Source organism: Phlebotomus papatasi, chromosome 1 (assembly GCF_024763615.1).
Source record: "Phlebotomus papatasi isolate M1 chromosome 1, Ppap_2.1, whole genome shotgun sequence".
Classification (NCBI taxonomy): Eukaryota; Metazoa; Arthropoda; class Insecta; order Diptera; family Psychodidae; genus Phlebotomus; species Phlebotomus papatasi.
In genome coordinates, this window is record NC_077222.1 from 35,581,122 (window position 1) to 35,608,505 (window position 27,384).

Genomic DNA, 27,384 nt, shown 5'->3' on the forward strand with positions numbered 1-27,384 from the left:
TCTGCCTCTCTACCAAAACCATGAGATCCTCCCATTCTTTTGACCTGATCTGACAACATACCCTTATGCGAAATCCATCCTGGAATGGTTCGGCAAGAACTATGTGCAAGAGAAGGATGTCCAACCCGCCCTGGTAACCTGAAAGTCCGCTTGATTGAAAAAATACTGGAAATTTTGAAAACCGATCTCAGGAAAAATGCTCAGGCAGGTTTTTCAAGTCCCTAATGAAGGGAGTTAAGAAGTTGGTGCGAGAATTCGGCAAGAAACCATTGGATTAAGAAAAAAAACAAAAGCCTAGAAAAATCCTGTTAAAAATATCTATCTAAACCCAATCGGTAGTTAATTTGAGAGCCATTTTTTTAAATGGAAAATATTTTTGCATACACGCATTATAACTCTTTTCTTTTTGAGTTCGAGCAATAAAATTAAGCCAATACCGGAGAACTATCACAAGTTTGTGGAAGAACAATTGATACCAAACGATCACAAAAACTTACTACCTGTGCCACCTAGCATTGTCTCTTACGTCGTACACTAAGTAAGAGAAATCCGAAAAAGTTAAAATAACATTCTGAAAAAATTAATTTTATCCTGCAGTATTGATCCGGAATCGGTTTAAATATTACACTTTTTAGGTGTATTATGGGTTAAAGTTACCCTTTTCATGTTAATTTTATCCTTAAAAAGGTGTAAAATTAACATTAAAAAATGTTGATATATTTTTACACCTAAGAAGTGTTAAAGTTATGAAGAAAAAAAGTTAATCGCAGCCTCTTTTTCTTCTCAGTGTTAAAATACTCTATAGGGTGGCAGCATTACTTGTGGCCTCTGTCTTTACTTATAGCCCCCTTGAAGAAAAAAAAACTTCACAATGTCATAAAATGATTTCAAAAACTCCCAAAATTAAAAATATTTTATGTATTGTATGATAACACGTCCTGTTTTGCTTTTTAGAATCATTTTATGATAAAAATTTGCAATGAGGACATAAGTAAAAACAGGCCACAGCTAATGCCACCACCCTATTTTAGTTTTGTTGTTTGTTAAATCAAATATTCTCAATGGCTCTCAACTACTGTGATTCTTCCTTGGTTTCAATTCATTTCATGGTCATGGAACGTGTTTATATTCAGGGAGAGTGTCGATTCGATCAAGACAGAATTCATTTCACAAGTAAACAAATAAATCTTTAACATTTAGTTTCGTTAAGTTTCGTGGTAAGAAGATGATGGAGATTGTATATTATTCGTAAAGATGTGAGATTGTTAACCCTTTGAGGGCGAGAAGGTCAAAAATTGGAGGTCTGAAAAATTCACTTTCTGTCGTTTTTAAAGCAAAACATTTTATAAGGGCCGAAGGGAAAATTTCATTTTTAGGTCACCGGTCACCCAATCGTCCTTAAAGGGTTTAGGAATCTCACCTACACGGTAAAAACTTTTAGACACTGACCAAAATATTGGAACAAGTTTTCCTTGGAACAAGTTTTTTTGGAATCGATTTGCATCTAGAAAAGCCTTTTTTTTTGTTCCAACAAGTTTTTTTTATAGTTTTGTTATTAAATGCAGTTACAATTTTATTAGAGTTTTCTTTTGGAACCGTTTTGATACAGTGGAATGTCTACAAATTTGAGTTGATTTCGCTTTATACAAATTTGTTCCTGAAATTTGAAACAGAATTTGTTGCACTCGGCTGTTTTGTTCTCACTGTCAGGAACAAATTGGTACATATTTTTTATAACAATATTATTCCTACATCTGTCACATAGTTGTTCCAAAAATTTTCGGTGTCCGTGGACGAGGTAATTTTTGGAACGAAATTGTTACTCATATGGGTAATCTTTTTGTTCCCATTGTCAGGAACAAATTCGTGTAAGTGATTTCGTCTTACAGTTAAGGCCTATACTTCAGTCGAGATGGATCTCGGTGACGAAAGTTCATAAGGAACATGAAATAAAAATCAACTTGAGAGTGTTTTATACAGACGCGTGCATGACGAAATCATATGCGAGTGCAGGCAGCAGGAGGGGAAGGGAATCTCACGTTGACTTTATCATTGCCATTTTTTTCAAATTCAGAGCATTCCATCGAACGAACGAGTTCAAGCATTCCGCATATTTTAATTAATAAAAGCAACATATCGACAAATTTTCCATTTTTATTCTTTATTGGACTCTCCTATCACACGCAGTGATTTAATGGTGATTATATAAAATCATTTGATACTATTCATCCTATAGTTAGCGCATATATTTATAATCAAATTACAATACAATTACCAATTTTTTTCTCATGTATAAGTGTTTGTATTAGTGCTTTTTCCATTTTTTTGCAGACAAATTAATATTTTTAAATCAATTTTACTCATCTGATATGTTCATCTACACACTATTTCAGCAGTTTTCTCAGGAAATTGTAATGCTGTTTTAATAAAAATTCGCAGTGGTTCTGATTTTCGCGTTTTAATTAAAAGAAAATTATTCTGTTTTTCTTTAATGACACTCATTAAGCAGTTTTTTCTTCTCATCTTATGTACACTGACATTTTGGAAATATAACCTCAAAGTTGTTCCAGAACTTTTCGTCATTTCTAAAAGATATACGTCTAATTGCAAATACACAGTCTATAAATTGTTCTGTTATGATTAAACCATTTTTTTCTATGTACAGTGTTCATTTTTATCTTAATTACTAATGCAATGTGTGTTGTGATGTGTATTTTCTCCAATTAGCGCGGTAATATTTGCTTAATTTTTCCATAAGAGCATCGCTTTTATTCATTTCAATATGTCCGCCAGGATTTGAATCAAAATGGCAGCTTTCGTTAAGTTTTCACATGTCCGCAGTAATTGACGATATAATGTGCTCTGGAATTATTCGGCATTTTGGTTTGTTTTTCATTTTCTTCTCTAACATCTAAAAACTTGTAAATACATCCACTAATTAAAACTGTTGGTTTTTTTTGTGTGTCATTTTACAAAATATTTTCGTCAAGAAGGAATGTGTTTTTTCACACGCTGAAACGGAGAAGAGTGTCAGAGAGGTAAGGAATTTGCATTTTGTTTTATATAATTACTGTGTGATAGAAGTTTTGTGTATCGTACAAGAAAATACAGACGTTGAAGTAACAATGATTAGAACTCTTAAAGCACTTGAAATATTCATGGTTTTACGTCCACCTTCAAAAAACCATCTGGAGAGTATCATTTTCTCTTTTCTCAACAGTTTTCACTATTTACAGGTTAATTTTCATTTCTCATTTTCACCCCTAATTATTACACATTTATCGACTATGTCTACATTTCTGTTCATTTTTACTCATCTTTCGTTCAGTTTTAAAATAACCCCATCATTTGTCCTCATTCACTTTTCTAGTTAAATTCTCACACCCTGTTAATTAAATACCGGCTGGTTCTGCTATTTTTTTTTAATTTAACCCATTAAGTGTTATATAAATATAACGTGTTGGAAAAAAATGCTTCCAAATTGAAAAATTACGTGATAAAGTCGAATAATTGCATCATCGTTAAAAATTGATTGATATTTTTTTGTTGGTTGTGTGATGGTATTGCAAAAGATATGCAAGAGATATTTATTTTAAATTATTACTCATTCTGTGCTTTTTTGTCAAATAGGAATCTCTTCTTTCACTTCAATTGACCTCTTTTTCAACAATTGCCGTTATAATTGTAATTTGTAGCTTTCGTCTTTCGTCAAAAACTCAAATTATCTCGATTCAGATCTTCAATTAAAATAAGATTTTCTCGTGATTTGGACGATCAAATCTCTTCGATTTACTCTATTTAATATAGAAAAACATTTTCTGAGTTGTTTGGTGCATTGATCTAGAAGCTCCTTCAGCGAAGTGTTCAGGAATAAGTGCGCCTTCAGAGAACTCCTACTTGGACATTGTGTGCTGTTCCGAGGACACTGGAATCGAGGTTTAGACGCACCTGACCACCCAGAATAACCTCAGAAATGCATCCAATAATCCCAGTGTTGTATTTTCGGCGGGTGTAGTGAGAGGCTTCCGGCATTCCACCTGAAAAAAGAGTTTCGTTAAGTTTCGTTCATTGTAAAAAAATTCTAAATATAAAATCATACTTGGACATATTTTTTCAAAATATATTTAATTATTTCTCAATCCTTTGTAATTAATTCAGATTTTTTTTGACTTATTAAAAAATCCTTTCGATTAACGTATTAACACTTAAAAATTAAATCAAATATTTTACGACCAAAATTTCACAAATTAAATTCCAAACTACAAATGAAATAAATAACGCGAGGTACTGTTTCAAAATTCACAAAAAAAAACAATAAATAAATTGGAATAAAATTTCATCGATGTCCAGTAATTTTTCAGTTTAACACGGAATTGGATTATTAATTAAAAATTCTTCATTATTTGATCATTTTGCGAGATATAAAATTCTGTTTAATTAATGGATTGAATTAAACCACCAAACATTCCAGGTGAAATGGTTAAATAGCAATTTAATAGGGGTTTTACACACTGGAAAATTACTTTCCAATTACTCACCCACGTAAAGTCCGGTATTTGTATTTAGCTGTCTCAGTCTCCCAGGTGACTTCTTAACAGCTGCTCTTCCTCCGTCAACTTCTAAGGATCCCTCTTGCAAATTCCTAAAGGACATGTGACTTTAAATTCCCGCAAAGTGTCTGAAAATTCTAAGAACTCACCTGACGAGTCGAACTCGATGCCACAGCCCATCACTAACTTTAGTGTAGTTGTACTTGATGTCTACTTCGCCAGAACCAAGATTGTACCTCAAGTGGAGAAATCTGCGGAGACGGAAACAAAAGGTTTCTCTCAATTTATTTATTTTTTTTTTCATTTTATTTTAAAGCTCTTATGCATCATCAGAAAACGTAAATATTTATTTCTTCTTTTTACTACTCGGTCTCAAAGAGAGAGTAGTTAAATAATCCACTTTTTTCAACTTGTGACTCGTCTAGAAGCCAAGCGGTTAAGATATATCGACTTCCGGTCTTCGACAACCCCCCTCATAAGTCAACATATTATCTAAGATAGTCTTTTTTAAATTAGAAATTATTTCACTGCTAAAAAACCAGGGGAATATCGGTGTGTTTAATTTTAATCGTAATTTTAAAGTAATTGAAAATTTTAATTTTCATTCATAGGTCAATGGTCATTGTAACGGACTTACAAAATCGTAAGGATAAAAAACTCCAAAGAGCTTATTTCTAAATTGATTTGGACTAGTTTGATTTTATTTGAAATATATTTGACTTCCAGAGACATTCGAATGAGGACTAATCGTTTCTAATAGCTATACAAATACAAAACGCTTAAGTAATATTATTCTCTTAAAATAACCTCAAATTTTGTTTGTTTCTCAAAGTTAGACATCTTAATTTTGAGATACAGTAGACTCTCTCTCAATTGGGCATTTGGGGAAAAATATCATCCGGTTTATCGATAGATTTGGGCGTCAAAGCCTTTGTAAATTCCACAAAAAAGCGCTCAATTTTAAAGAATCCTGATAAAATAGGAAGAACTACAGCGAATTTGAGCAAATTTTCATAAATAAACGTGAAAATTGTCAACAACATTTTTCACCCCATTGAGCGAGAGTCTACTGTAAGTCTTTAATCGGCCTTTTAAAGCCGATTCGTATTCTCCAATAAAAAACTTGAATTTTTATTATGAGAAAATTCCTTAAGTCTTTCACCTGAAATGTAACAAACTTTAAAATAACGAATGGAAATTTTAAACTTCATTTGGTATTATTTTTTAATTTGAAAGACGGTCGGAGGAAGCTTTTAAAACTTTGATTACAGAAAATGCTGAAGCAAGGTATTCGAATAAATGGCGCTCCATTATCGTCTTAATCTTTAAATATTTAACTTAAATCTTTATGCTTTCTTAATCTCTGAATTATAGATGGACGGAAGGAGTTTTAAGTTACAGCAATTCTTATCAACTTTGAATTCTTAATACTGAAATAAATCTTTAACTCTTTCGCGACCGCAGCATATGCAGCATGCTAATTTTAAGAAATTTCGATTAAAAATTATCTTAGCATAGGAATTAATTAAGATCCTACGAAAATTACCCTAGATTCGAAAATCTTTATAAGTTTGTAATCATCCACGAGAATTTGATTTACCTATTCTAAATAGTCCAAAAGAATTATTTTTCTCAGAATATCCAAATTTTTCTATAATTTTAAAACTGATAGCGAGAATCTTTTAAAAATTCTCTTATTGTCTGAAATTTACCTCTCAATTATGCGATAAAACGTCTAAACTTTAAATCGATCTTTAAATGCTGATTCATATTCAGAGAGAAAGCACCTTAATTTTAAAGTATGAAATTTCTTTAATTATATATAAGATCAAACGTATCAAACTTCACAATAACGAGATTTTTTATGCCATGGATGGTAGGCCAACCTTTTAATTGAAGAGCACTCAAACCTTTAAACAAAAAATTTAGATAAGGCGGTGCTAACCTCTAAATGAGAATAAAAAAGATTTATTTATGACACTAAACTTAACTTGAATCTTTTAAATTTCTTTAAAGATATAAGAATTGATGGGCAAATCTCTAAAACTCGAAATTTTAAGATATATTGGTGCATAATGGTGTCTACACACTAGAAACAATTTTCGTCAAAAATTGCATTTTTCAAAAAATTCTGACGTTTCTGTCTACAAGGGTATAGGGGACATTTTCTTTAAAAAGGCATTTAAAAAAAATTTCTCCTAATGTGTAGAGGCTATAAGAAGTGTAAGTGTACATTAATGTCAAAGTGAATGAGGACAATCGATAAAAATATTTGTAGGGTCGAAGGAATACCTATTTGCCCTTTAATCCTTTAAGGATGATTGGATCACCGGTGTTCCATAAAGAAAATAATTTTTCCTAACTATCTAAAGTAACTTTTTTCTAATGTTTCTACATAATTGTAAAGTAGAAGGTTGAAGAAATCTATAATAATTTTTGCAAGTCTCTAGCTACTTGTTATCTACTAAATATTTAAGCTCAAAACTCACGAATTTTAAAATTCTCATATTCATAATTGATTTTAATTATTTTTTATGTTTCCAATTTTTTTATGCAAAACCCTTTTGGGAATAAAAACTACAATACTCATACGTAGTATTTTTCATTACAGCGAAAATTATTATTCATTAGTATTGTCAGAAAAATTATTTAAATTTTTGGGCTATTTTTGTCCATATCGTTCATAGAGACAAAAAATACACCGAATCAGATTCTGCTGGACTTTCTAAGGTTAGATGTAAGACTTATCATTGATTATGTTTACCAGTTTCATTTTTATTGTTGATTTTCGGTCCGTAAAAAGTGTCTCGTCCTTAAAGGGTTAAGAAAGGAAAAGAATATTTTTATTCCTCAGTTTCAGTATTTTGCTGCTCATTTTATTTTATTTTTTCCAGATCATTTTATATTTTTCACTTATCATTTTTTATATTTTAATGACCGCTTTTAATAACATATTGCTCTTTTTTAATTTTTTACTACCCTTTTTTAATCTCTTACTGGCCATTTTTAAATTTTTAACAAATCTTTCGATTTTTTTGCTAACAAAATTTTATTTTTTACGCTTTTAAAAATCGTATCCTGACCTATTGATATCTTATTTTGTAACATTTAGGATATGACATTTGAACATGTATCCTTATAGGAAAGGATAGATTATTGAAAAAATGTAGAATTAATTGCATTTCATTAGATATATTAAATAAAATTCAAAATTTTTACGAAATTACCAGAGAAAGCCCCCTACCGAAAAAGTGTTCCTTCGACCCTGTACAAATTAATAAGATTTGACAAGATTTATACTTTTGGCTATGGATCTAGTTTTATCAAAATTCTTGTCAAAAGTTAAGAGATTCAAATTCCAGAATACGATATTCTTAAACAGGTTTCAGAACTTAGCAATAGTGCATTAGTTGCATGGTTTAACTAGTGCAATTTTTCAATGAAGAATATTTTAGAATAGATTTGTCGTCCTAGATGAAATTTACTCCAGGTCTTAAGGTCTTAAATCCAGGTCTTGAGGAACCAGGCGAAATCTCTAGTTTAAATTCCGGATTACAAACATTAAAAGTGACCCAAACAAATGTATATCACAATAAATATTTTAGGCTAAAAATTCACCCAAGTATTTTGCTTAAATTTACTCGGTGTTCTTTAAAGTTTTATTACTCAATCGTCTGAGGCGAATGCTGATCTATCCCCCCATTTTCATACTTAGGCTAGGCTCTTTTTACAAGAAATGCTAAAATTTTAGTACATATATTTAGTAAAAATTAAATAAAATGTTTGTTTTTTAACTTTTGGAGCACATTGGGTAATAATAAACCAACATGCAACCAATAATTGACTTTTTATTAAAAAATAAATAAATAATTGCTACTCTAGTGAACAGCTGTTGTGGTGATATGAAAACCAATTTAAATTGCTGATGTATTTTCGTGAAGATAAAAAAATGCGAAATTTCAAACTAAAACTCTGTAAAATGCTAAAAGTCATTGATTCATACGCAAAATTAAAGCAAATATTTTATTTGGGATTCCGGAAACTCAGACTTGTGAACCTTGTCTTTATTTATTTATTTTTTTAAAATTATTTTTTAATTATTTCTTTCAAAAATCCACTACAAATAGGGTACAACCCTCTAACAATCGCGTGGCATTTAATAGTAATAAAAGTGATAAAAAGATTTTAAAAAATATAAATTTATAAAATTATAAATCTTATTGAGATAAAATTAAAAATCTTTAACTAAAATTTTGAAAATGTTACTTTGAAAAACTAAATTTTGGTTTATTTGTTTCATATCCTTTAAAAAACTTTAAAAATTGAAAGTAAATTTCGTCATTATAGACAAGTACTTCCAAAATAAAAAAAAAATATTAAAAAATAATAAATTTCGAATTCAAAGATTTCGTATTACAACCAGATTCAGAAATTTTAAATACTTAAAGGTCCAAAAGGTCTTCGAAACCGGATTGAAATTTAAATTACAGTTCTTTGCTACACTGAGAAAAAAGAGGGTGCGATTAACTTTTTTTCCTCATAATTTTAGCACTTTTTAGGTGTAAAAATATATCAACATTTTTTAATGTTAATTTTACACCTTTTTAAGGATAAAATTGACATGAAAAAGGGTAACTTTAACCCCCAAGACACCTAAAAAGGGTAATATTTACACCGATTTTGGATCAATACTGCAGGATAAAATTAACATTTCCGGAATGTTATTTTAACTTTTTCGGATTTCTCTCAGTGATGTAATTTGAAAACTTGTAGAAATTAATCTCATTAAAATTATAGACCTGCATTGCAGATTACTAATTTAGAAGGAGAAGGCAGATTTAAAGATTTAATTAAATATTTAAAGATTAACCATAAAATATTGAGAGAAAACCGTCTTAAAATAAATTCTTATTAATTTTTCAAGCCTTACAATTTTTGTTGTACCACCCGTTTCCATAAACCTTTCTGCAGTGTGTTGCCTGATATTTTGAAAATTGCTTCAAAAGTATCATCTTTCAATTCCGTCGTGGGATTCTCGTGAGAATTTCAATTGCAACTTTCCCAAACTTTTGCCAAAGTCCATCAAAATTCGCTCAGAGAGCTTTCAAACTGATGCTCTGGCAGTCACCCAGAATTAAATTGAATTTTCCCTCGAAGCTCTCTTCCTGTACATGATACAATTTTCCAATTAAGTCAACTCACCCCTTCTCGATGCCCAGCGAGAGGAAGTCATCATCGGGACGAGCACTCTGACGGCCTGTCCACAGCAGAAGGCCATTCTTGGAATGAGACTTGAAGCGCAGATTGACGTCAGTGGCATAGCTGATGATCTGGGCCAGAGTCTCGGCATCGCTGTAATGAAAGAAGCTGTCGTGTCCAGTGAAACAGGCACCATGACTCTTCTTCCGCTTCACTTCTCGGCGGGGTTCCCTCCAGGAGTCTTCTTCAGGACGTTCTTTCATAATCCGTCTCATCTCGTCATCAAAGTCCGGCTCTTCGAAGACCGTATCATCGGCATCTGGGATGAGAATCGGACGCTGGTCATTGAGCAATTTATCACCATCGACAAGCGCCTCTTTCCCATCTCGCAGAATCCACCTGTCACCACCTGATAATTCGTCATCATCATCCACAGACAGGTACTGTCCATTGTTGCCAGTTTCATCATCCCAGTCATCCAAATACCCTCCTTCCTGATGCTCCTGGGTGGTTTTTGGGTTCCCTGTCGTCACGTCAGCCTCATCCGTGTCCTCAACATAATAATCATCATCATCATAATCTTCATCGTCTTTCTGTGGAACAGCAGTTGTTGTAGTTGTTGTTGTTGTGGTAGTTGTTGTTGTCTTTCGCATTTCTCGTCGTTTTGCTTCTTCTTCAGCTCGATGGCATGGACCATTTGAAGGACTGCATTGACATTCGTAGGAGTCAAGATTAGGTACACAAATAGAAAGGGGTCCACATGGTCGAGCCACACAAGCATGAGGACAGTTTTCCACATTTGATCCTCCGAGAGCCTCAGAAATGATTGAATACGGTCTACCATTGACTTCCATCTGCAAAAACGGGAAATTAATTATAATTTTAGAACTTAAAAATAATTTTTTGAAAAGTAAGGTTAATGTTTCTAAATTCGTATTTCATAACCTGTGTATTTTTTTTAAAATTCCTTACAAAATTTAAAAACTAGCATAAAAATTAAGTTTCAAGTTACTAAAGTTCTATTTTTTGTCATATTGACAAATGTTTTGTAATTACAAAACATTTGTCAATGACAGATGATAAGACAATTGTAATTTTTTTTTTAAATCAATGAATATTTATTCGTATATGGGCTGCTCAATTCAAAAACCGATAATATAATACGGAAATAGATCTCAAAATTTCCAATCCCACTGCATCGATCCTAAGCAATGAAATATCGATAATTCGTTTTCTGTATTTGTCATTTCTTGTCCGAAATGACGACATCAGACTGGAAGTTTAAACGAGTTCCCGAAAGTCTCAAAAATTTAAATAATAAGCAATTTTAATGATTTTTCAAAATTTAATGAATCATATTCTCTTTATATTAAATTTTAAATAACAATTTCCATAAAAATAAACCCTCTCTTAATAAGAAATTATATTAATTAAACCATATGGTTGAAGAGGTCTATAGACTTGTATAAGATTTTTCAATCCTACGGATAAGATATCGACTTTCAGTCTGCGGTGCTTCTGATAAGTCGACAATTTCTAGAAACCTCTTTTTTTTATTTTTCCTTAAAACCTTTTCTGTCCCCTATACCTATTCCGTCCTCCTCTCTAAGACTATTTTTTTTTTTCAATTTATTTAAAAAAAAAGATCTCAACTAACAACTCCACACATGAACCTAATTTTCAAGTATGTTTAGAGATACATAATTTCGACAATTTTATGGTCCAAAAATACATATAACACCCAAAATTTATTAATTTTGAATTTTTCGGCATTGAACAAACAAGCAGTAAAAAGTCAAATTTGGTCAGCAAAAAATTCGAAATGATCAGTAAAAAATAAAAAATGGTCAGTAAAAAATGAAAAAAAGGGCAGCAAAAAGTTAAAAAAAAACAGTACTTTATTAAAAGCGGTCAGTTAAAAATGAAAAGAGGTCAGCAAAAAATGAAACATGATCAGTAAAAAGTAAAAGATGATCAGTAAAAAACAAAAAGTGGTCAGTAAAAAATCAAAAATGAGCAGTAAAAAATAAAGTAGTCAGCAAAAAATTAAAAATGAGCAGTAGAAATATTCGAGATGATCAGTAAAAAGTTAAAAAATGATCAGCAAAGAATTAAAAATGAGCAGTAAAAAATAAAAAAATGGTCATTAAAAAATCAAAAGTGGTCAGTAAAAGAAAAATAAAAAGTAGTCAGCAAAAAGTTAAAGAGTGATCAGTGAAAAATAAAATATGGTCAGTAAAAAATTAAAAAAGAGCAGTAAAAAATAAAATTTGATCAGTAGAAAATCAAAAGTGGTCAGCAAAAAATTAAAAGTGATCAGTGAAAACTGAAATATGGTCAATAAAAAATTAAAAGTGAGCAGTAAAAAATAAAATTTGATCAGTAGAAAATCTTCTGCAGAAAACCAGTAGAAAAACGTTTTTAATTTTTTACTGACCAATTTTTATTTTTTACTGACCACTTTTAATTTTTTACTGACCGCTTTTAATTTTTTGCTGACCACATTTCTTTTTTTACTGTTCACTTTTAATTGTTTACTGACCAATTTTTATTTTTTACTGCTCCTTTTTAATTTTTTACTGCTCAACTTGAATATATCTACTGATCAATTCGAAGTTTTTACTGACCAAATTTAACTTTTTACTGACCATTTGTTTTTTGCCGAATTTTTCTAGATCAAGATCAATCTTATCTGAAAGGCAAAGAAAGAATTAAATCGACAAAACCAGACTTAAACAGTTAGTAGGATACTAAGCACTGAAAACTTAAATTTTTAGTGTAATATTCACTTAGATAACTATTAAGTTTTCAGATGATATATATTAACTAGTTTGAGTGGATTTCAAACCATTTTACTAATTGTTTTACTCGTCAAATTTTTATTCTTTTTTTTCTCTCATTTTTTCAATTATCTTTTCTTCTACATTTTAGTTAATTCAAATACTTTTAAATTACTCTAATTATTCTATAATCAGTAAAAATTGTTTCGAAACACTTAACTAAGCATGACAAAAATTTAAACTGAAGAATTCAAACTGATGAGACCATAGGGGACCTAGGTAAAAATTCGAAATTAGATTTCGTTCAAATTTTCGAAAAATTATAATACTTAAAATCCTTAAAACAAGTGAAAGTTCATAGCAAAACTAAAATTAATATTTATTAACCGTATTGAATATTTCAAATGTGGTTTAAAGTGTTTTATAATGTGTAATAAATTTTAAGTACGTATTTTATAAACAGAAATATTTTATCATATTTTATTGTGTATTAAAATTTCCTTATAATGCCTAATAACTTTTCAAAGTACTAATTTTATTGGCTTAAAATGTTTATGCCATTTATTGATCTGTCGCTTCTCTCACTTTAACTAAAAGTTATATAGTATTTAGTCAATAAAAATAAATATCCCAGTTCCGCCAGTATCCATATATACTAGACAATTGTCGTTATAGTGTGAATTTGTTTTTTTTTTTTTTTGTACAAAAAATTCTACATAATAATTCACCAACCTTCTGAATGCAGCCCACAAAAGCTCCTTTTTCTCTCAAGTTGTCAGGTAGGACTTGTACATTCTGAACCCCACCGAGGAAGAGACTATGCGGAAGTGACAAATGCCAAAATCCATTTGGAGAAATTGTCATCACTTCCGCCAGTTGATCAATCTGCAAATAGGATGAAGTCAAAAGGACTGTCTTTCCATTCGATTGACTTGAAACCTGTCTCAAAAGTACCTTCATAACGGCCAATCGAGCTGTCCGAGATATCTTTACAGTATGCCATTGACCCATTGCGAGTGGAAATTCACTCCTGAAAATAAGAAAACATGTCAGGATACTGCTCCAAAATGAGTTTTCAAGAAAATTATGGCAGACATTCTTAGAAAGGATGTTTGTGGGTGATGTCGTTTTACTTATATTTTACTGTTACAAATATATTTTTTAAATAAAGAGAAAGGTAAGAAGAACTCGGTGTAATATTGCGAAAGAAAATTGAATTATTTGTTTAAAATGTTGTATAAATTCAATCATAAATTCTACAATAAAATATTTATCTTAATTCAAGGATATAACAAAGTATAAAGAAACTAAAACGAAAATTTAAAGAAATTGAAACTTTAAGGATATAAATTTAAGAATTTAATAAAACACTCTTATCTGGAATTGTACCGTTAGGGTTGTAATTGAAAATGTGAAAATTTCTCCTAAAAAAACGATACTAGTAGTACGAAAAGTACGATGAAAGCTATTTTTGCGATTTAGATAAGAGAGTTTGCAATAAAAGTGCTCACCGAACTGTTGCTGGTCCACTTCCAAGATCGAATGTAAACTCTACATGACCCATATTGAGGCACAATGATATGTAATCACCATAATCGTGATGGCCACTGTAGAGCAACAGACCGTCCTCCTGCTGCGGCTTTATAATGATCTAACCAGAAGAGAGTTTGCATTAGTATCCTCACCAGAAGGCTTATGTGCAATTAAAATTCAGTTATACACCCCGAATGCTGTACAGAGTGGTTCAAACTAATGAGCCATAGGGGTGATCCCACACACCTTAACCACCCACTTTAGAGACTCCCACATCTGAAAACTATGTTCTTTCAATTTTCCATTCAATTGGGTGGTTTTGTTGGAAAAAAAAAAACACCAACTTATATTCCACCAATTCCAGTCAATATTTAATTTATTTTGGGGATCTGAAGGGGTGACCCGCCCCCACGAATTCATTGAAGCAACTTACTGGAGAAATGCGAAAATCGATACAAGTCACCCTTGTCGCCTTCAATACAAGACAAAGGAATTAATTCACCCTCAAGTGCTTAACGCACACCCACTGCAATATTGTCTCAAAAGGTTGATAACTGTCATATTCTTAAGACTTTCTTTAGTAGGAATGTTCAACATTTTACTTTTCGAAAAATGACTAAAGCCTTGCAATCCCTTACATTTTTATTATATTCAAATATAGATTATTCCGAGAATAAATTTAGGTTAAGATTCCTGTACTGGAACATTTTCCCAAAAAGTATCTCATTCCAACTCCAGAGGATACATTTTAAACAAAGCATTGTTCTTCTGCAATACTGGTAAAATAGGATTGTTTATACAAGAGGTAAACTCTACAGAGATTTTTTCCCATATCTTAAGACCTGTGAAGGCCTAAGCATAATCAATAGTCAGATTATCTTTCTAATTTTGAGATTGTGAATCTTGTTGTAGTGCCGACTAAAATAAAAACCCAAATAAACTCAAGATGACACTAGTGAATATTTAGCCTCAGGTATCGGTAAAAACTAATCTCTCTCTGATCTTAAACCCTGAGTGTGTGATAGTTAAAGTAGTGGACTGGTGGATCTCACTCAGTGGCATAATAGGCAAGATCGTTGCCTCTTTGACGGATAGATCTTCAGCTTGACTGAAAGTTATAAGATTATTCGATTATGTACGGTCTGGTTGAGTGCAATATCTGGTTGAATCGGATTAAGACCTTTTTCGCTTCTTTCAATTTTTATTCACTACAACATTTCGGGAGTACGATGTTCCCTTCATCAGGTATAGAATAATTAAGGAAGAAACACGTAAGGTATATATCGTTAGGGGAATGTAGGTATGGTTCGCATAGAGTGAAACTTCAAAGAATGTGAATTTTCTCTTTTGTTGCAAAGAGCTAGTTCGCCAATTCTTAGCCATAAGATAGATTATTGACCTTATGAGATGAAATGATAAATTTTAAACCATACCTATGCAAACAAGGCGAAAATTCTCATTGTTTGAAGGTTCACTGTATGCGAACCATGCCTACATTCCCTTATACTTTGACTATTGATTGTTAAGAGACACCTCTACGATGATGAGCTCCACGATCCAATTTTGTCCACCAATCCCAGTACAAATCAAGTCTAACGTGTTTCTTCCTTAATAATTCTATACCTGATGAAGGGGACATTTGTATTTCTGAAACGTTGTGGCCAATTGAAAGAAGCGAAAAAAGGTCTTAAAACGTTTACACCAGAAAGTTGTAAGTTTAAGTCCCACCCGGTATAAAGAGCTGAATATCTACAAAAACAAAACGTTTTCACTGTAACATAACGTAATAAAAAATGCACCGGATCTGCCTAAAAAAATCGGGAGCGCGGGAAAAGCATTCACATTACGGGGAAGGCGCTCCTGGGAAATCTACGATTAGCAGATTCTTCCAATACGGGTTATATGATATTGCAGCATGATTACATACTAATAAACAAGTCCTGATGCAATAAATCAGAGGTGTGCAAGAGCCGTTTGAAACCGAACAAACGTCAAATAAAACTTGTACGTCAATGCTTAAAATACTACCTCTGAACAAACTTATTTTGATATTTATTCGGTTTCAACGGTTCTTGCACACCGCTGCAATAAAAAATAATAGTGGTTTGAGCTTGATCCCTTATCACCAGATTTTACGGAAAAAATGTTTTCTGGGATCAGCCTGAGTCTATGTAGGGCTCCAATTTCTTATTAGTCATGATTTTCGCAAAATTTCTGACTTAGGATTAGACACAATGATGGGTAATTTGTCCACTGAAACCCTTGTAAGAACGAATACAAATAACATAATACAGTATAGGGGAAACTGGGGCACCACCAAATACGGGGTGATCTTCTATTTAATCCTACACTGAGAAAAGAGGGTGCGATTAACTTTTTTTCCTCATAAATTTAACACTTTTTAGGTGTAAAAATATATCAACATTTTTAAATATAAATTTTACACCTTTTTAAGTGTAAAATTAACATGAAAAATGGTAACTTTAACCCATAATACACCTAAAAAGCATAATATTAACACCGATTTCGGATCAATACTGCAGGGTTAAATAAATATTTCAGGAATGTTATTTTAACTTTTTCGGATTTCTCCCACTCACTCAGTTAAAGAGATACAAATCCTGAACTCTTGCATTAGAGAACGAGAGATCAACTACTTAATTCTACAAATGCATAAAAACGAAGAATAAAGCTTTGCTTTAATCCTCCACTAGCCTATTAATTATTTATTATTAGCCTAGCAATTTTAAAGTGAAAACCATTATAAATATTTACAATGTTTCAAAAGGAACCATTTAAGAAACTGAAATACTTTAGAGAAGTAGTGTCGGATCATTAAATTTGTAATTTTGTTTAGCAAAGAACCGTTAAATTATTTAATCATATTTATTTATTCACTTTCTGAATCTCCACCCATCCGAGTAATGTTCCTACATCGGAGAACTTGCAAGCCTCGTCTTCATTGAGACACTTTCGAAAAGGGATGAAGCAATTGTTGTTGCTCAATCGAATGTGTTTTTCGGGAGGCACAAAAGCATAATAATTCAAAGTGAAATGTTTTCCCATTCCTTTTGGTAGGGGTTAAAAGGTGTGTATGGGACAAAAACACGTGTATACAATCGTTTCGAAAAATCACCCTTAATAATGTTTAGTTTACCTTGAACTCCAGCCAAATGAGTGCAGAGTCTCCCAAGGGGGCAAATCTCAAATAAGATGATCCATTAAATGAAGGCACCTGCGTGCAGAGAAAAGATCCAAAATAAGGTGTGGGTGGATATTATCATGAGCGGGGGTGAACAATTAAATGAGAATGAATTGTGGGTGAATTTATCATAATTATATTAGGGTTTTGTGTACAAACGATGTGTATTCCGGGACGGAAATTACCTGTAAGTCCAGTCGCATCTCGCATAAATCACCACCAAATCCGAGGGGACACAGACAAATAGCTCCCTGATCAGAGGGTAAGCATTTTCCGCCGTGACGACACGGATATCGGCTGCAGCGATCTGTAGTACACTCCTCTGCAAGAGACGGGAAATACCATTGTGGGATTTGTTCTATGGCGTACGCCGGGAATATACGTTTTGCCAGTCGGCTCCAGTTATTAAATGAATATTTAAATTTCAATTCACCGCATATACTCGGGCTACAGGCTTCATCGCTCATAATTAGAGTTGGGATGCTTTTGGGGAAGTTTCCCTTAAACTTGAAGTCCACAGAGTTGATTCGAACAAGCAATAGAAATCTTTTACAGAGCAATTTCAAGCGAGAAGAGTAGAATTTTAATAGATATTTTAAACTACTGTTTCTTATAACCTTATCAGTATCAGCACGAATGATTCAATTTTTCATATATTTCTTAATGAATCTGATTCATGGCAATAAATTGAATATTTTTATAGACAGTTCAACCTCACATTTACTGGGAAGGCACTATGGATCAAATTTATTAAAAACGTTGAAGAAAATTTGATTATAAAATTAGTTAATCTATAACATTTGTAGATAGTATTTCGGTTAAAGTAGTATGGCATAGGTTAAATCGAATTTAGTCTGTATATAAATCAAATTTGTCTAAAAATATAATTAAATTTCGATTAATACTAAACCTAAACCCTTATGGAGAATGGGTTACGAATTTACAATTTGTAACTCATTAACACATTGAGAAAAAAAAGAGGCTGCGATTAACTTTTTTTCCTCATAACTTTAACACTTTTTAGGTGTAAAAATATATCAACATTTTTAATGTTAATTTTACACCTTTTTGAGTGTAAATTTAACATGAAAAAGAGTAACTTTAACCCACAATGCACCTAAAAAGGGGAATATTTACACTGATTTCGGATCAATACTGCAGGGTAAAATTAACTTTTCCGGAATGTTATTTTAACTTTTTCGGATTTTTCCCAGTGCAGGGAAAATAAAAAAATTGTTTCCTTTCCTTTTGTTAAGACTTGCATAAAGATTTTACTGAATTTAAAGTTCTGTTGAGGACTAATCAAATTTCAGTAAAACTTTTTGGTTATGAAAATTTTGTAAAATCAAGATTCACATCTCCTTCTTTCTGAAATGTTTTGTGTAGTCTATTCCACACTTTAGTACTCTTTTTTTCCTTCTTCCGACTTTCACAATAAATTTGACTTGGTTTAAATCAATTTGAATGCGAAAAAATGGTACAGATATATGTCAAACATTAATAAAGGAAAGGATGTGAATTTGGATTTAGCGAAATTGTATTGATCTAAAATATGTGCCGGTGTCACTATACTGTTCAAATTAATTTCCACTACTGTTCATTTTGAAATGATAACTGTACATTTTGAACTTTTTACTGAGAACAATTAATAATTTTAATTACCTAATTTTTTTTTTATGTCACCGAAACCTTTCAGATCAGGAAAATTTCATGAGATCCAAATTCACGTTTGTTTCTAAAACGTTTTACATACATTTGTCTCCCATTTTTCCACACTCTTCTTCTTCTTCTTCTTCTTTTGTAAGTCACAACAAATTGAATACAGTTCAATCTAATTTTGAATGTGACAGAATAGGATGGATATGCAAAATGTTTAAGAAAGAAATGTGTGTGAATTTTGGTTTCATGAATTTTTTTCAGTCTAAAACATGTGCCAGAAGCACTATGTTTTATTTAAAAAATTTTATAAAAATAATCATAAATAAGAAAATTCATTTCTTAGATTTTCTTCTTCTCGAACCTTATCAACTCTGTGGGTAAAGAAAGAGAACTCCCGGGGGTGAATTAAATATTTTAGTCTGTGCGTCTTACTCAACACATCTCAAATTGTCCGCCTTTCGGGACATCCTGCCTCATCAATTTCGTCGAGTTTGTGGAAAACCCCTGGAGAAAAACAAGTTTTCCTGGGCTTGATACTTACGCACATCGAATCCCTGGTTCACGTCTCCTGATGGTGAAATATTAAATTCGTATTCATGCTCGTTGGCAATGAACTTCCTCACACATCCTATGAGACCAGCATTCACTGGTAACTTCCGTGCCATCCCTGTGATATTACCCGTTCCGCCCAAAAATACTGGCTCCCGGAAGGTAATCCTGGAGAATAGGCCCTGCAAAATAAATAGAAATTTATCAAATCCCGCATTATCAATTTTTTTTGGATGCGGAGGCAAATTCTGGGGAACTTTGAGGTAACAGGAACTAATCTATACAAAATTCTGTAAAAGTTCTTCATGACAAGGCTCGATAGAAGAAGTTTCTTGCAAGGGCCAAAAGAGATATGGCAATGCGAGGCTCCTTTCGAAAATTCCAAACAAAGTGAATTCAAACAAAAACGACCAAATTACAAGGGAGGGTGACTTCTTATCTAAATCCATGGCCCTTGAGACAGTCTCTTTCGCGAAGAGTTCAGATGAAAAGTGTAGTGTTGCGAAGTAGAAGAGGAAAAAAATAGGAAAAGCAACTTTAAAGGGGCCAAGCATAGTAAAATACTACAATACAACATAATGTCTTACTTTTTTATTTATTATTCGAAGATTAAATCATTATAAATTAACTCCCTTCGCCTTTAATCAAAAGAGAACTTTGTAAATAAAAATATGTATTATTAAGAAAAAAAAACTCTAGAGGCTAGAGTTCACATCTCCATAAATCAGTCGAATGGTTATATTTGCGATCATTTTGGAAAATAAAACGTTCTTCAATGAATCCTAAATGACAAACAATTATATTAGTTTTTAAAATCTAAAAGGTCGTTAATCTTTAAGAATTCAATTCTAATTTAATTTTTTTCCAAAAAATGTTAATTGATAACAAATTCGAACAGTTAAGCCATAATTGTCATGGTCAAGTCTTAGGTGTGAAGCCCGTTAAATGGAACTCGAGATTTAGGTTTCCGACAGACCTAAAGCTGGCTATACATTAGACATAATTTATTGAAATATTTCATTTCAATATCAAATATTGACAAGAATTGCCTCCACATTGCAAAGATTTATTGAGATAAATGTTTCAATATTGAAGAAAATTGTCCGGTGTGTAGGCAAATATTGAAATATTTGTTTCAATATGGAACATTTTATTTCATTATTTTGAATGGCTATAAACTAGGCCAAATTATGTCAATAAAAAATTTCAAAGTCACATTGAAATAAAATTTCAAAGAAATTCTAAATATCAAATTGATTTGATATTTCCTTCAGTATTTTTTAATGGACAGGAATCTTCTTCCTTCAGAACATCACAGAACTGCCGGATTTTCCTCGTTCATGAATGAAAACACTTCCAAGATCAACATCCAAGTCAAGACACATCTCTCTTGCTTCCTCCAGAAATCCCAGATTCTTAGAATTTGGTTATATATTTTGTTCAATCTCCTCAAGAACCCAACTTGGTCAGCGCTAATAACCTGCTTCCTCCAGAAAATCTCAGAACTTCTTGGATTTTCTTGTATATTATGCCCAAAACACTTCAGATACTTTCTGTGGTCAGAGGATTCTGGAGTTTCCTCCAGGAAATCCAAGATCTTGTGGGATTTTCTTGTATATTATGTCAAAAACCAGTCAGATACTTTATGCGGTCAGAGGATTCCTGAAGCTTCCTCCAAGAAATCTCAGATCTTCTGGGATTTTTTGAAAATTATGTCAAAAATCAGTCACATACGTTCGGTGGTCAGAGGATTCCTGGAGCTTCCTCCAAGAAATCCCAGATCTTCTGGGATTTTTTTTTTGAATATTATGTCAAAAACACTTTAGATACTCTCTGTGGTACTCCAGGAATCCTCTGACCACCGAACGTATCTGACTAGTTTTTGACATAATATTCAAAAAAAATCCCAGAAGATCTGGGATTTCTTGGAGGAAGCTCCAGGAAATCCTCTGACCACAGAATGTATCTGAAGTGCTTTGGGCATAATGAACCAGAAAATCCCAGAAGATCTGAGATTTCCTGGGGGAAGCTGGAGAAATCTTCTGACCAACTTGGATATTTCTGGGTGTTCTTGGCAAAATACGGAAGAAAATCCTAGAAGATCTGTGAATCCCTGAATAGACTGGTGTTTTTAATATTGAAGTTTTAATATTGAAGTCAATTTGTCCAGTGTGTAGGCAATTATTGAAATATTGGTTTCAATATTCGCTTCAATATTGAAGTTTCTTTTCAATGTCACTTTGAAAAGCTATTATTTCAATAATTTGTCTAATGTGTAGACAGCTTAACGCTTAAACCGAAAGACCGCATAGTGGAAAATTGACGAAAAAATATTTTAATCAATTATTTCTATAATAATTACATCAAGCTCTCTCTCGGATAATTCTCAAGGTTGTAAACCAGTCCTTTATTCTTTATCGGAATTTCGGAAAATCATCGAATTACTGTTTTCATTCTCTAGATCTATTTGTAAAACATAAAAACAGTTTTATCTCACAAGTTTTGATTTACAAACCAAACTCAGGGAATGTATTGGTGTTCTTGAAAACTTTCCAAAATTCAAGTTTTGCTTAGAATATTCTTTTCGAAGTTCAGTATACCAATTTCTCTAATGTGTTCTCTGAAGCTTTGTTGAAACTTTCTCATTTCTTCAGAGTTATCTACTTCAACTTTGTAAGCAAAAGTCTTTGTGGTACCAATTATCTTATTACTGATGAAACTTTCTTCATCTTGTGCAGGGACAACTTTCCCACCTTTGTGTACCCCTTTGTGATTAAAAGTATGATTCTTTGAAATACAGATGGGCAGAAGGTAATTCCTTAAGGCACTGCATTTTTCTTAGATCCAGTTTAAATTCCTCAGTTGGAGAATGTAGTTTTTTTTTTTCTCGATAACGACCGACCGGAAATTTTCAATTATCCACCAAACCGAACGCAAAAATAATTCCTCATTCTCGATTGTAGGGTGGAAAATGGCAAAAAAAACAGGACAAGTACTTGGATAGATGGCACAATAAAAGAAGTAAGACAAATAGGAATGAACGAAAAATTCACTTGGATTTTTTTTCTTTTTTTTTTGTATGTTATAAGAAAATGCGGATTTCAATTCAATTCAGCTCAATTCCCATTTGTGCTGTTTGAGACGCTGTCGTATAATGTGTTTTATTGTAAATCGAAATCTCACCCTCTGAAAGCTCAAAAGCACACCATGAGCTTAAACACAGAGCACCACACACATGGCTTGGGAAAGGGAAATGCGTGGATAAAAGCTCGAGTAAATTCAATTGAGGCTTTTGGATATTTGCGGAAATATTTTAATGCTCCCGAAATTGTGTTACATCGCATGTAGAGGGTGGAATAACTCCCAAAATGTTTTTCTCCAGAGGGAATGGTTTATATGGCAAAAGTGAAAGAGAATGAGATAAGCCCTAGTTCGGCCACAGGATAAGTACACTAATAATTTCCATTCTAACCGAAACGCAAAGGGGCAAGTTTCGGGATAAGCTCCTCCGGTTATTAAATATAGGCTTCCCAGGAAGACACTTTTGATAGTTGGCTGGCTGGATTATGTTGAAGTTTTGCCATGATAATTAGTGTTGGATGCTCCTTTTATACAATCACCAGTCTATAGAGGATTTTCCAGTATACCAAAATACTTTGGGTATATTTGAAGGGATTTCTGATGGAAAAAGCTTTCAACTCTCTCTCTCTCATCCCTTTCGACAAATTGTCAAGGTGGGAAGAAGCTCATGACAGCTTTTCATGCTAAACCTATAGCAAAGAGGTTGTTTTGGCTTAAGGAAGGTGTGCTTTTTTCATAGGAAATTCAGTTTTTGAGGCAACTCAAATAAGAGTGATAATCCTATTTAGAAAATTACGTTGATCAATTTTTTAATTTAGCATCAATATACAAGTTTCCCGATTAAGCATATAATTTATCAATAAAACAGCGACTTTATCGCAAGAATTTTTATAACAAATAAATCTAAAAAAAAATTTAATCGGTTTCTCAAAAACATTCCAAAAGTGAAAATCGGATAAGACCAAGGTAACAGGTTTAAAAAATTGAAGATACTTTATTTTAAACCGGCATAATAATATTTTTAAAATCATATCAAAGATTTTTTTAAATATACTTCAAGGTTTTGAAAAATATTTTAAAAGGCGTAAAAAGGCAAACCTTTCGGGCCTCCTTTCATCATTTATTTTGAAATGTAAAAATCGGGTACGTTAAGATTAAAAGACCGTGTTAATTTAAAAGAGGAGGGAATAAGAAAAAATCCTTTTTTCTGATTTTCTAGAGAAAAACAGAACTTGAAATGGTTGTGGGATAAATTTTCTTTCGGATCACCACCGGTGACCTAATCGACCTTATACAGTTGAAACATGTTGTAATTTTTCTTTACAAATTTTTATTCACGAAAATCTAAAAGCAAAATTGAAAATTTAATATCTTAAAACTCTTAAAATTCTTTGTACGATTTTTGAGTATGATTACCTTTATTGTAAGGCATCTTTTAAGCTTAATACGGACTTCAAACTGGAGGTTTAGCCCAGTACAGAAAGTTTTTGGAATTTTAATTACCAACCATTTTTAGTGGCTTTTCAAAAACAAATCAAACACTTATCCTCAATATTTAACCGAAAGTTAGTCGAAAGTTTACCCAAAATCGTGTCTGATAGGAAATTAGAGAAGTTAAGAGAGAAATCCTAAAGTAGAAAGCTAAAACTGGCTAAAACTTTTTTTGCAATTTTTTTGGAGGGGAAGAAAAAGAGCAAGATTTATGAAATGTTCGGAATTGTGTTTATACATATTCCAAGTGCTTAAATTAATTTTTTCGAAAAAAGATAACTAAATGGTGGACTAATAAGACGTTAACTAGAGCGCCTAATTAGCGGGAAATCTACATCTCGTGATCCTTGTATGAAATCCAAAATCTAAAGATTTTCAATTTTCATATGCAAATTTCATTGTTAAATTAATAAAATACAGATAATATTATGAAATAGAAACCTTTTTTAAGGGTTTTCAAAAAGTGCATAATTTCAGAAGAAATATTGACTTTAACACTAAAAAAAGATATCTAAAAATATTTTTAAAAATACCATTTAGATTCAACTATAAAAGAATTCAATTCTGAACAGAAAAGGCCTTTATTGATTTAAAGCGGTCCATAAGTTTTTTTCTTAACCCTCTAACGGTGTTTTCTTTAATATGCGAAAAAAAGTTCTAAAACAATGTTTTCTAGGATAATTATGATCCAATAAAGTCGAAAAAACCATCCATTCTTCATTATCTCTTTTAGTTTAGGCGATAGGTGAGAAAATATAAACATTTTTTGAAACTCTTTTTGCTTCTAAAATTCACATTTTTAGTTTTTTCAAATTTTTTAAATAAAATAATACAAAGTAGAATGACATATCTTTCAGTAAAAAATAAATTTATTTTAGTCAGATAACTTTAAATCGGTATTTTTATGGAAATTGGAAATGAGTTTTATTTGCACTAATATTTTTTGTTGCTTTTTCACTGACCTGTCACACAAAACTGGGAATAGCAACTAAACGAAAAGTCAAAATGAGTTCAAACTTTAAAAAGATGTTTATAAGACTATTACCAAGGACACTATAGCACTTTTAAATAAATAAAACCTTTATTGTCGCTGTAAATGTGATTTTTGTGAAGACCGCCTGGAGGTGGTCTTACCAGTTAGAGAGTTAACTATCTTCCTTGCTTTAGTCTCGGTATCTTCGGAACTAATTCGAATTGACTTCTGAAATTTTTATGGCATATTCTTAAATAATTTATCCATAGATTTAAATAATAAAAATATATAGACTATTTTTGAACTTGTAATTCAAGTTTTCGCCTAAACCCATTGTCTCTAAACCTTGGATTTTAAACCTGTATACACTTTTAAAAAAAGATTTCTTTGAAAATCCGATGCTACTTAAATTCTGAATTGTCTATATAAGTAATTCTTTCCAAACCGAATTATAAAGCGCACTAATACCGGTTTGCAGGACCAATTTTGATGATTGCTCAATTTCAAAAAAATAAAGGTTGATAAAATGTGAAGACAAAAATGATCTCGATCAGAAATTACTGACAAAACTGCAGTACGACAGTAGCTGTGATAATGAAAAAAATCACAGCTAATACTTGGGATATTATTAAGGGGCTTAAGGACACCAATATCATCCGTAAAGTCTAAGAAAAAGTTCGTAAAGGGAAAATCTTTTAATACACAAACTTTTCTCTTATCCAATAATTTCATAAAGTTGTTCGATTTCCAAAGTTTACCTCCAGCTCCCGCAATATCTGTCTTTTTCAGCAAATATTTCGCACCATTTCTCACGGAAGCATTTATTACATTTTTTTTTCCAAAGAGAAACATCACCTCAATACATTTTCCACACACTGTTTCTTCGTATTCACATTCGATGAAACACATCCGATCAATATATTATTGAGTGTGACTGCTTTTGTCGTCCCAAATTCACCCCCAAACCCCAAGGGGAAAACTTTCAATATAGAAAAGTCGTGGAATCTCTCTTCAAAACATTGCTAAATTGATAGGAAGATGGAACATCTTCACGTGTCCAATTGTACGGAATTTCCTTTGTCATCTCTCAAGTTCGAAGAGCCAGGTGAGCTATTGTACATATCTTTTATTTCACCGATAAATAGCACGAATAGATTGAGGCTATCCAGGGTTATTTGCTTATCACAGGCACTATACTGGGTTTTTCAATATACAACTGGCAAAACTTTCAGCAGTTTCGGGTCTGTTTATCGAACCACATTTCAAGAGAAAGAGATATTTTGTGGTTTTCATAGAGTGAAAAGTTTCAAATAGCATGAAAATTTCAAATTAAACTTTCATGGGAAATTTCCATTTCAGCGAATTTAAGTAGAAAACAGTATATACCTCAAGCTTTGTCGTACAATTTCTCGAAAATTAAATATGTTCTCTCTTTATTTGCAATTGAAAATTATAAAAGTGTTAATAAATTTAATTTATAAGCTTGTACTTCTATGATTGCTTTCATACCGAATGGAATGATAGTAGCAAAACTACATAATCCCATACAATGGCAATGGTAATTTATTGTGTCTTCTTAAGCTATCAGATGTAGGATAGAAAATAAATTAACATATTGCTTTCTTATCAAAAATCCAAACTGGTGCTACATTTTAGAATAGTAAATATTTGGAAAATCCTTCTTAAACAGCTTTTATACTGCTTTTCTATGTGATTTTATAAACAGAATTATCAATTTTATTTTATTTCTGTAATTCTATAAGTCTATCTGACGTATAACATTACAAAAAACCTTTTAAAAAAGTTCCCTAAATTGTGAGAAGTTTTGTAAAAGTATTTTACAGTTAAATACAATTTTTAGTATCTTCAATATTAAAAGAAAAACTATTCAGGTAAAAAAAACTATTTGGAACGTATCAAAGACAACCGTTTTAAACTCAGTCTTCTATAACTCTTCCTATATTTCTATGAACCAATGTTTTTTTTATTTCTATTTTCGAATGTTTTTACTGTGATAAAAATGTACCTAATTTAGGCAAAAATCAAAATTTTAACAAATGCAAGTTTGGTGAGGTAATTCACACACTGAACTGAGGTATATTCAATCAACGTATTGAAAATCTATCAAAATCTTTCAAACTATAGTATTTTAAAACTTTTGAAAAATTCAATCCATCAGCAGATGTGTTATATTGTATCATATGATTGTTATTGTATCATATGTGTTATTTAATCCAATTTAGAAAGTGACCATACCAATGCGTATTATTTAAGTAAGAACAAGCCTTAGCTTAATCGAATAATTTTTTAAACTAGCCTTTGAATACTAGAAAAGCTAGAAAAACTTATTTTAAACTAAATTTTGTT

The 27,384-nt window shown here is 31.7% G+C and overlaps 1 protein-coding gene across 1 annotated transcript in view; it reads right to left on the reverse strand.

The window, feature by feature from the left end:
* Positions 1-2,134: 2,134 nt before the first annotated feature.
* LOC129798952 (pikachurin) overlaps positions 2,135-27,384 on the reverse strand; it is a 178,973-nt gene continuing 153,723 nt past the window's right edge. The window contains exons 8-17 of the mRNA XM_055842482.1: positions 19,465-19,654; positions 17,450-17,586; positions 17,220-17,297; positions 14,041-14,180; positions 13,484-13,559; positions 13,262-13,414; positions 9,753-10,603; positions 4,700-4,801; positions 4,539-4,642; positions 2,135-4,037 (exon numbers count right to left, since the gene is read on the reverse strand). Coding sequence (XP_055698457.1) covers positions 3,883-4,037; positions 4,539-4,642; positions 4,700-4,801; positions 9,753-10,603; positions 13,262-13,414; positions 13,484-13,559; positions 14,041-14,180; positions 17,220-17,297; positions 17,450-17,586; positions 19,465-19,654 — 1,986 coding nt within the window. The 3' untranslated portion in view covers positions 2,135-3,882. The remainder of the gene's footprint in view (positions 4,038-4,538; positions 4,643-4,699; positions 4,802-9,752; positions 10,604-13,261; positions 13,415-13,483; positions 13,560-14,040; positions 14,181-17,219; positions 17,298-17,449; positions 17,587-19,464; positions 19,655-27,384) is intronic.